We start from the raw sequence: 12,138 nt of genomic DNA, 5'->3' as shown, positions 1-12,138 counted from the left end.
TATTCATTTTTACCTTGATTGAACATTTTTATAGTTTAAAACTCAAGTTAGGTACATAAAATAATAGTTTTTTTTTTTTTTTTTTTTTTTTTTTTTTTTTTTTTTTTTTTTCATTTAATAGAACGAACACACTCTTGAAATTTTGTTCAAGTTGTTGTACATACATACATTGGCTATAATCTTAACGTTAATTATATCAATAATTGGCTCTTCATTTAACCAAAGGTTTAACCATACATATAATGGCCGTAAATCATAAATCTCACAAACTTAAGGACACATATATATAGTTCAAGATGCTTCATGCATTAATACTTTCTTCATTTTTTCTTATAGCGTAAAAAAGTAAAACTTGCAAATCTAAGTGAGCAAATTTCTGACAAAAATGAGGTCCATTCGAAAAGATTTATTGAGTGCATAAGAACGTAACACAAGGTCCAAATCAAGAAATTACGGGCTTCCTTACGCATGCAAGGTTACTACAAGACAGATATTATTGACTTGAGAGATCAGAGTCGACGGTTAGTTTCTCTATTTTATTTTAATAACATACAATTATTTAATGTCAACTAATAAAAACTATTATTTTCATCACCTATTAACCTCATATCAAAATCGTCATAGTATATATATGCCATAACAAAATAAGAAATCTACTTTTATATACTTTTATTCTTATGTCGCCGATCTTGTATTTCGAGGCACTTGGTTAATCTCGAATTTATGTTAAAACATAATACAAAATACTAGATTTTCTAAAATTTACTGTATACGGTAGGGCTGAGCAAAAAATTCGATTATCCAAACTGATCCGATATCTGATCCGAATTCGATCCAAATTTTTGGATATCCGATCCGAAAGTTAAGTTTGGTTTTGATATCTGATCCGAAATCTTTGGTTTTGGTTTGGATATGGATATTAGAATTAAAACATTTGGATCTCCGATCCGATCCGAAACTATAGTTTTCAAAAATAAAATTTTATTTGATACAACAACTTAATTAATGTTTAAAATATTAGAGAAATATTTAGGTGGTACTTAAATTTTATGTCGAGAACATTGGAATAAGAATACTAAAGAAAATCATCATGTAAGACTATGAATATATATAATCGTGTTTCAAACTTAATTTTAAAGTAAATTCAAAAGTATGGATATCCGATGGATATCCGCATCCGATCCGATTATTTTGGATAACCGAACATTGGATATCCGAAACATTTGATTTGGATATTGGATATCTAACTTCAGGATTTCTAATATAGATATCTGATCCGAACTAGCACTTTGGATCAAATACCCGATCCGTACTTTGCCCTAGTATACGGAGTACTATAAAATCCAGAAGTAATTCAAATTACATTCGTAATAAATCCAATGCTATAAAATCCACGATTTAATTTATTATTCAAATTACTTTCGTTATCATATACAGAGTACTAAATGTCAAACCGCCAACCCGAATCGACATACATCATACGTTATACGTAAAAAGTGGAGGGATGAAGTATTGCAAGGACCTTATCAACATAGGCCCCAACATTGCATAGTGTTATGGTATGTACTAGTAGATTAAGGACATGTAGACTAATTTGGCAATTGTTCAATGTCTACCATAAACTTAAATTAATTGACTTCTACACGGTTGAATTGGAGTTTAGCCGATCATGCAACAATAATCTGACATTTTCCTTGCTTCATTTTAAGTCAACCTATATCAAATGTAATATAATAGACTATTATTAGCGTAAATTACACGGTAATAAATTAATTTTATTAAAACTTAAAATCAATATTATTAGCATTGTTCATTCTCTACTTCTCAATAGTGTTACTATTATAGGTCACTATGTCTATCACTTAGAACATATAATGAGCCATATTTTGTATTTAACTCCTTTTTACTATACCTTCATTCTATAATGTTACAAGTTTATCACCCACTACTCACTCTGTTTTTTTTATGTCGTTTTAGATAAAATCCAAAATTTTCGTTTTATATGCAGTAGTGGAGTCATAATTTGAGCTCAGCGCGGACGCGAAGAGATAATGAAACAAGGTAAACTTGAAAAAATCGAATATTCCATTGTTTATATGTCATTTTATCATTTTCCATGAATTATATATTCTTTACATTTTCCAAAGCATTAATAATTAAGAAAAAAAGGTACTTTGAGCTACTCCTATTTAATTGTTTAAAAATTGTGTATTTATATAATTTATTATACATAGCAAATTGTAATTTACTAATGCATGCAGTTGAGTAAAGTGTATAATTTACTGCATTACACTCTATGAGTGCATTATTGTTCTCAACTTCCCAAGTATTTTGGTGTCTCATAGCTCCAAGGAGACGGGGTCTTTTCTTGAAGGTCTCATGAGCTACATATAGGGTTATGTACTTAATTATGTATGTGTAAGATACAATATAATTCATTGATTATGAAGATCTTCAAAGATTTTGAAATAGTCTTGTAATACTCTATTGACTTAATTTGTCATTAACATGTTAATTGTACTTTCAAGTTCATAATACATGCTTAGCTCACACTCAATCATGTAAGGATCAAATTAAGTAGTTCACTACTTTAATATAATACTCGCTAAATCATAAATGTGTCTTATCTTAACAGCAGCGAAGCCAGGGGAGGGCTAGCAGGGACGCTCGTCATCACTGGAGCATAAAAATTTTAATTGTTTGAATAAAATTTCCACCCAAATTGAGCTTATATCCTGGCCACGTCACTAAATCCTAGTTCCTCAGCTCCCATTTTCATCCCCAGCTAAAACTCCATCATTCGATTGTTGTAAAAAAAATTGAGATTTGATTATCGTCCGATTGCTAATATGTTCTATTTTAAATATTAAACTAAATCAGTAAAGACTACAACTCTCGTTATAACATTATCCCAAATTCTAGAAGCAGAGTTAGCTACTCATTTGTGACTACTTAGTTACAAAAAAAAATGTTTTCGAGTACAACAATACGGGTTATCTTGAAATAGTACCAAGTTTAATGAAGGAAAAAAACTGACCATTTTATGATAAAAAATAAAATTCAGTTTATAATTAATTAGAAAGTGTCCATTTCGATGGTCACTTTTTATCGAAATGCTTATCTACATTTATCTTGTTATAATTATAACTCACGACCATCACAAATGATGGAATTTGCGATGCAGAATGACATGCTTACATAGTTGCATGTAACGACGGATAAATTGAATCATTTTGCCGTATTTTTGTACGACATAAACAAAGACATAGCTTTTTTAGAAGAAATCACCGGTCAATCGTCGTACATAACTTGGTACACATTCTAATGGTAGCTAATGATACTGAAATTTGTCTCACCATACTCGTACATATATCGAATTAACTTCAATTTTATCGATTAAAATTTTCATCAATTTAAATTATACTCCGTAATAGAATTAACTTACATTTTCCAGCATGGAGTATATATATATAAAATAATAATAATAATAATAATAATAATAATAATCTCCCTTTAGAATTACCTCTCCTTCTACTCTCCTATTTTTACAAGTACACATATGGAGGTTTCGAAAAATAAAATAAAAATTACTTACTGAATTCTCCTATTACTTGTTAGTTCTAGTTAATTGATACACAAAAGAATTCCAAAAAAAAAAAAAAAATAACACATACAAAAAATGTAATAAAAAAATTTCGAAATTAAACAAGAATTGGATGATCTTGTTTATAACTTTTTTCCGCTTGTTGTTCGTCGTAGTCATGGTCAGTAAGTTGGTCAGCTCTTTCGGCCTCATTTTCCCAGTCGGTTTTATATATAACAATCATCATAACCACCACACACGAAGCTTGGGCCGCTAAAAGGCCCAACCACAATCCTCGAAACCCAAACCCAGACACGAACCCGAGCCAGAGTGCAACTGGCATACCCACCAAATAAAAACATCCTAAGTTAATATTAGCACCAACCTTAGGCCGAGCCGTGCCACGTAATACTCCACAGCCCGTAGTTTGCGGGCAGTTTCCTAACTCACATAATCCAATTACGGGCAGCACTAATGCGGTCAGCTTAATAATATCTTCGTCATTTGTAAACAAGTTGGCCCATTTTTTTCTAACCGAAAACGTGAAAAAAACAGCGGAAATTCCTAAAAGAAAGCTGAAAAATAAGCCCATTGTGGCTGCTCGTTTCGCTCGCTTGGGCCGACCCGCTCCAAGCTCGTTTCCAACTCGGGTTGAGACGCTTACGCTTAACGAAGACGGAAATACGTAAATAAGGGATGTTGTTTGGATTAAAATACCCATTGAAGCGACGGTAAGTTTCGGGTTAGGTAATAACCCGCATAGTAAAATCATAATCTCGTACCACCACCATTCTAAGCACACGGAAATGCAACTTGGAATAGCGAGTTTAAGAAGTTTCGAGAACCCTCGAAAACTATCCTTAGTCACCGGGGCCCACCCTTTTTTACACGAGTCGGAAAATACCATATAAATGACGAGAAATATGATCATATTAAAGTTAGTTATAACGCCGGCTATTGCTACGCCTTTGACGCCGAGTTTGAATTTGACGATCATGAGCCAGTTTATCGGAAGGTGTAGCCCTATCGCTAGGGCCGCGCTCAGGGTGAGCGGGAAGGTAATGGATTGGGTTCGGAGGTATATTCTCAACGGATGAATAATAGACTGGGCAAACAGATCAGGTAAGGAATACAACAAGTAGGCCTGGGCTTGGGCCGCTATGGCCCGGTCTTGACGACATAACAGAAGAATTTTCTCCATGTTGAGCCATAACATGGAAATTGGGAGAGAGGCGAGGAGTAGCAGTAAGATGGTCCTATGCAGGGTCAGGCCTAACAACGCATGTCTTTTAGCGCCATAGGCCTGACCACAGATAGGTTCCATTCCCATAGCTAAACCAGAGAGAAGTGAATATCCCGTAATGTTAGCAAAGCCTAAGGCTAGGGACCCGCCAGCTAAGGCCAGGTCACCTAGCCGGCCTAGAAACATCGTCGAAATCATTGACTTTGAATAGACTAATAGACCTGTGAGAATCATAGGTAAAGCAATGTCAGCTATTAGCTTTGTTTCTTGTATGGATGATGGTAAACATGGGTAATTATTGTAACAATTTTTTACCTCATCTTTACTTATTTTTGTATGTGGGGTAGAAATGATCTTTATATGGTGATTATTTTGTGGTAAGGAAATTGGAGATATTTTTGTGGTGGGTGTTGGGGATTTGGGTAACAAAGGACTATGTAAGGTTTCCGGCTCAAAGAATCGGACCGTAACACTCGTATCGACCGGGTGATAAGTTTTGTTACACATAATTGGAGTCTTGGAGATTTTTTTTTTTAATATATTTTTGATTTAGAAAGATGAAAATGGAGGGAGTTGGAATTTGGGGAAAATGGGAACAAGAAGGGTGCTTATATATATAATGGGGGGGAGTTTTAAAGTGTGGGTGGACCGTGTGTTAGTAAAAGTGATGCGTTTTTGATTGAATTCTCTTTTTATTATTTTGGACCGTGACATATGGTGAATATTTTTTAATGTTGAAAGGAGAGACTGTAGATTTTGAGGCGGTGTGATGATTTGTTAACGAAAGAGGCAATTTGGATTAACGGTTTAGAACTGTTTGAGTATGAAAAGTAAGTATATAAATTTTGTATCTTTATGATTTTAAAAAAATTATATAAAGTTGTAAGGAAAATTAAAGAAAAGAATGAGATTGTGATGTCTAGGTGGTATGTACACTTGTAGAGTCGTAGTATGTAGTTACTTTACCGTGTTCCTTAATTATATCGAGTATTTAAAATCATTAGTTATTTTATAAACAGTTTTATAATAACGGATAAAAATAAGCAAAAATACTAATAATAAACAAAGTTTATGTTGGAAAAGTAACCCAACATTAATTCAAGGTATAAGTTAAAGTCAAGGTTTTGAATATAGCATTTAGAGTCTTTAGTAGTTGTTAATAAGTTACTACTACTTACTAATGTTATTCTTATGTAAAATGGAGTATATGTTACTAATTAAGTGTAAATATTAAGAGTTAAGTAAGTCATAAAGACTCATAATGTGGCTATGTGCCTATGTTGAAGTTAGGAATTAAGATCTTATATATATATAAAGGTCATGCATTAGTCAATGTTGGATAATAAGAGTGAGTGTGCTTAATATCCCGAGTAAAGCATAGATTGAAATCTTAGCTAATAGCTAAGTGTTAAGAATTGAGATTGTATTATTATATTAGTGTTTGTCTTTTTATATTATTTGAAACAAAAAACCCAACAGTTCAAAATTTATATTAATAACTTACATATTTTAAAAGATTTGTTATTAAAAAATATATTAATGTCAAAATATTAACAAAGAATAATGAAGTATTTTAAAGTTTTCTTGTTTTGGGTACGTATATTAACGTAAACTTGTTAAGAAAATGTATGTCGAATACTGAATATATATATTAAAGTAGATTAATGTAGATTTGTTATACTCCGTATTGTATTATCCGGCAATTTTATCATCTTACTCAAAATTTATTGTGTAAAATTATTTTATACTGTACATACAACAACGGTTCTTTTATTTGTTGAATAATATCTCATTTATTAATAATAATAACAAAATATTTAATCAGTTAATCAGTCAAATAATCGTCCTATGCTATAAAGGAATCTTATTTTATAATTTTGGGTACAAAGGCATAAATCTATGATGGTTTAATCTCCAATGCCACCAACTAGTACTAACTCATTCTCATTGAAAAGAAATGCTATCAAGTCATGATGTTAGGAAATTAGTGAAAAAGTTTACATACACTTGTTAATCCATGATTAAACCATGAGTAGGTCTCCTGAGAGACGGTCTCTTAATAAGCTTTATTGAGAGACCATTGTACAATTTTAAGAAAAAGTGGTACTAAAGGTAATAAAATAGGTACAAAACATAATTAATGATAAAATGGGTAAATTTATTATGTAAATAAGTACGAAATTAATATGTCACGATCAACAATAAAAGGGGTACGAAATACAAATAAAAGTGATTTAAAGATTGGCCTCTCAATAACTTAACGAAACTCGTCTCTCCCAAGTTTTAGTGTTAAACCATCGTGACTTATAGTTTTAAGAGGGCCTATAGATACCCTAATTGAGGGACCAAAGAGGCTTTAGTACGGTAAAATCGTCCAATCTTCACATGCAAGTTAAAAGGAACTATTTAGTCTTTTTGCTCTCTTAAGGCAATGTTAAGACATCACACGTTTAATGATTAGTCTAATTCTAATGTTATCTATAATAATTAATAATAATAATAATAATAATAATAATAATAATATCATGTTAGGCACGAACTAGTTGTTGGTCGTGCATGGTCCAAGATATCCTAAGGAATTTACATAAAGATAGTGCAATTATAGATGATAGAACTATACAAGACTCACTTAAAGAGTGAAAACAGCCTTGGAATGTAGGAAAATTTTAAAAATGTACCCGAGTTCGAGGTTTGACATTTTGTCAATATAATCTCTTTTTAATTTTTGAGATTCGATTTTTATGTTTACCTAATCGATATAAGCTGGTTTGATATATACTGTGATCTGATACATGATACAATTTAGAATATTCCCATAGACAATGTCATTTCTTTTTTCAAATTTCTCTTTTTTTTTTTTGGCATTTGCTAAACATTACTCCGTATATTAGATGATTTTAGTAATATATATACATAATTTAGTGCATTTAATTTGTCAATCTGATATTTATATAGGATAACTGATATATTAAAATAGTAGAACTGATATTATTTGATTTGTGTTGTCTATTTTGCAATACAAATATTTGCTTCTCCAACAATATTATCTTGAAAAAATAAAACTCGGCATTATTTGAACCATCAATAACGTCTTATTCACATTTCTCATTTAAAATTCATCAAGACCAATAAATCATCACACTTTTTATTAATCAAACTTCTAATTATCAAGCTTCATCAAATTATCATCTATAATTAGTAGTGTAGCCAGGATTTACAGTTAGGTGGGCAAAAAAATATTAGCAGGGATGAGCAGTAATGATATAATATTATAAGTAAAATTTGAAAAAAGTTCGGAAATTTCAAGTAAAACTTTCGTATTTTTCCAATTTTCCTTGCTCAGTGGGAGTAAACGCCTCTACTAAGCCCCCAAATCCGTCACTGTCTATAACCTTCTTCGATAAAACTTTCATTCAAACCACAAAGCTAAAACCTCTTTGAGTTTACTCGTAACGACCCAATGCAATGATACGTAGAAGAAAAGAATAAACGTGTAGACTGAGTCGAAAACTTACGACGTGCAAGTGCGTTTAGACCTGGATTATGGTAATGGTTGCTAAAGAGACAAAAGAAGGTTCTAATAAAATGGGCTATAATGACAAGTAACAGTCGATAATTTTGGTCTTCCTCAATTTTTCATGCACTTTTCTAACGCGTTGACCGTGTCTTTTGGTTTACATTTTTATTAGTGGAATTTTATAGTTAGTAGGAAATGGTTTGATTTTTCTGTGTCCCATAGTGCGCTATTCGCAACCCCTCAATTTATACACCATTTGAGAGTTTAAGTTTTTATTTTCGTCCGTAAAAATGGAATTCAGTGGTTAAAATTTGGATGATATATTCGAGAGTAATCTTGTGGAATATTTATGATCTGAGGGCTGAGGCTATGCCTTCTAGATTTCAAGCCTTTAATTTTCGATCGGTTAATTTAATTACCTGGTATACGTGGTTTGTAGGATATTATATATACCCGAAGGTTTACCGAATGCAGCTAAAAGGTAGTGACCACGGATCTCCTCGTTTCCAAAAAAAAGTCCTTATTTCATTTTCGTATCTTATTTTATGTCATAAATTTATAATCCTTCTTCTTATGATACATTAGATAACACGGACTTCCCGTGTCGGATACCTGTGTCGGACACGACACTCGTCGGACACGCGACAAAACGTGTCGGATACCTCTAAAGCCGTGTCTAACTTTCATCTTTTATTTGGGCACGTGTCCATGGTATTTGGACACACCTTCAAACGGAATCAAGTTGAATTTAAGTTAAATAGCTTGGATTGTTATATGGATAAATTTAGTGGGGAAATAAGTTGAATTGGGGGCAAATGATATTCTTTAGACGAGTAATGAGATTTCGAAACAAACTGATTATAAGTTGGATTTTGGTTTTGTAAATGAGAATGGGTTATAATTAACCTCAAATTTTACCTTCACTTATTTAAATTTAATATCAGATACTTTCTCAAAAATAAAATCACACATATATAACTATAAAATATATATTTTTATTAAATTTAAATAGCGTGTCTCGTGTCCTAAATTTCATGGGATGCCGTGTTACATGTCCGTGTCGTGTCCGTTTTGGTGCTACCTAGATGATACATGGAGATAAAAATAGGTTCACACAAAAATAACTTAATCTAAAAGTCATTTGAATAGTAATTTTTTTTTTTTTTTATAATTTTACTAACATTATAATCAGTATATTAAAACATACAATTATAACTACAACTCATTTATGTAAAAATTTGTAATTTTTATAAGCTTAATTAATTTAACCCTTCAAGGATTTCAACTAGTAATCTATGAAAAAGTGATAAGTCCATTTTATATACATTTTAACCTCCTATATTATCTCTATTTTACATGTCATTTGCTCTAATATTAGTGTTTGTGAGCTAATTCCGTGTTCTAGTTGTGTTTGCTTGTTTTCATTGTGTTTTGTAGGAAATTAAGCTTTTAGTAGCTTTTTCCAGTCAAAGTAGCAAGCACATGAGTTCACGAGACTAAAAAGACTAAGCATGACCTCGGAAGGGTATTTTGGTAATTTCTAAACCCGAGCAAGAAGTATGGAGCTTGGGTTGATGAACAAGTGAAGAAATGGAATTGGCCCAAAAGAAAAGTCCAAGTCAAGCAAGACCAAGAGTCAAACTTGGAGATGCTCTTAGGATGCCAAATGATGCTCTTAACTCGGGTAATTAAGGAGCTTAATGACGGAGCATAGGATAATTGGTGTTGATAAATGAGGAATTAAGAAAAATAACCAAAAAACACACGACCCCGATCGGGGTTAACCTCTTCTAGCTCGTTTCCGTTACTCCGCCCTTTGGTCCTATATAAAGGGTGTTGATCCGGGACCTAAAACACACTTCTTACACCTCTTTCCACACATTTTTCCATACGCTTTAGTCTTAGTTTTCAGAATAAAATGTAGTTTAGATTAAATTTCCTTTAAGCATTCCTTTAATTGTTACAAACATTTCTTTAACCATTTCAATTTATATTACAAGTAATTTCCATTTGTTCTATCTTGTTCTTCATTCCCAAGTTCATTTCCTTTGTTGAGGTAATTCTATTTCTTGTATTATTTTGTTATTTCCTTTGTCATTTCCATTATTAGTTAGTTATCATGTTTACTTCATCATTTGTCATTAGTTTAATTTACATTATGCAAGAATAGTTAAATTTGTCTAGGGAATAAGGGAAACCATGCATAAGTAGTTCTTGCAATTGTTGAATTAGGATGTTATAATATCGTTTCATTGTTTCTTTCACATGTTTGCATTGTATTATTAGTCTTTGATAAATGATCACTATCTTAGATTAAATCTGTTAATTCACTTTTATAAGTCGAGAGACACGAAATTGAATTAGACAAAGCATGATTTAGTAGACGACCTAGCCATAGCGAGAGCTCGTTAGGACCTGGTTGACGATAAGGCCGAGAGGTGGTTGTCTTTAAGCATAAACAATTAACAATTTTATCAACTTCTATGTTTAACTTGAGCATTTACATAATTTGCATGTGTGACCCGACCTCCCTAGACTATTCCTTTATTACTGTTTTATCACAAGTTTACCAACGAAATCAAGGAATCATACATTTACTGACCTTGATAGAATTCACCCCATAACAACTAATTAATAACTCTCGTCTCCTTGTGTTCGACCCCTATTAGTACATTATTCATTTGTGGTTAGGTATTTATCTTTGATTAGGTTGCGACATCCTATCAAAAAGTTAATTGGTCTTGACAAACAAAAGTAAATTTAGTAAAAAAAAAAAAAAGGTCAACAAAAAACTTGACAAGATAGTCAAGTAAGAGGAAAAAGAGGAGAAAATCTTCCTAGCCACATTGGGAAGAAAACTCAAAAATGGATTGTTTCTCCATCACTAGACTAACACATACGGAGTATTTAATATTGACACATGTTTTTTTTAGTCCTATGTACTTTTAGTAATTATTATTTTATTTTATTTTACTTTCTTTCCTACCAAAAAAAATAATTTTACTTTCCAAATTTTTTCTCACATAACAATTAATAAGTAAGAAGAAGATTACTCCATACCAAAACATAAATTAATCAAATGAGAATAATTGATTCGTAATATTCATGATTTAGCGATTACAAATTAAATCAAATCACCCGAGTGGTTGAATTTTAAGTAAGCTTTTGATATCGTTAGGGATTATATAATGTCCCACTACAAGAAAAGGGTCGTTTTGCAACCTATGCTAGATCTCACTAATATGGACATGAAATAAAGGTTGGTGTTACATGTGCATGTAAATGTTCCTTCCGTCCCGGTTATTTATCTACTTATTTTATATTTTATTTTGAAATGTCTCATTTATTTCTTTACCTTTTTATATTCAAAATATTTTTGATACGTAAAAGTAAATAAATAACTAGAACATAGGGAAAATGATTAAACATTACTATTAGATGAGCCGAAAGTATTAGTTTGAGAAAACTTTGATCCTTATAAGTTATTATAACTGCAACATTTGAAATTGCATGCTTGTGAACAATATTTCAGTATAGTAAATACAAATCATTTTATAAGTACACAAAATCTCATTGAGATTGAAGACGGCACGTATCCGTCCCTTTGGAGTGACGGATATCATTTCCTCTCACAAATGACCCAAATAGAGGAGAGAGGGAAGCACATGGGGGTGCCCCCACCTTGTTCCCCCTATCCATTTTGTGAGTGACATTTCCCGTCACTTGCTCCGACCCGTCTTCAACAAGACTAATTGTTATAAGTAATTCAAGATCAATCAAAAAATAAGGAACCAA

The 12,138-nt window shown here is 31.9% G+C and overlaps 1 protein-coding gene across 1 annotated transcript; it reads right to left on the bottom strand.

Moving 5' to 3' along the window:
• Positions 1–3,491: 3,491 nt before the first annotated feature.
• Positions 3,492–5,418, bottom strand: LOC141656595 (protein DETOXIFICATION 49). Its single transcript, XM_074463544.1, has one exon. The coding sequence runs from the start codon at positions 5,331–5,333 to the stop codon at positions 3,702–3,704; it is 1,632 nt and encodes a 543-aa protein (XP_074319645.1). The 5' UTR covers positions 5,334–5,418; the 3' UTR covers positions 3,492–3,701.
• Positions 5,419–12,138: the final 6,720 nt, after the last annotated feature.

This window comes from Silene latifolia, chromosome 5 (assembly GCF_048544455.1).
Source record: "Silene latifolia isolate original U9 population chromosome 5, ASM4854445v1, whole genome shotgun sequence".
NCBI lineage: Eukaryota > Viridiplantae > Streptophyta > Magnoliopsida > Caryophyllales > Caryophyllaceae > Silene > Silene latifolia.
This window is presented reverse-complemented; position numbering and strand designations above follow the sequence as displayed.

Bases quoted from the DNA above. Each gene is read 5' to 3' on its own strand.
- LOC141656595 (XM_074463544.1), bottom strand. From the start codon at position 5,333: ATGTGTAACAAAACTTATCACCCGGTCGATACGAGTGTTACGGTCCGA.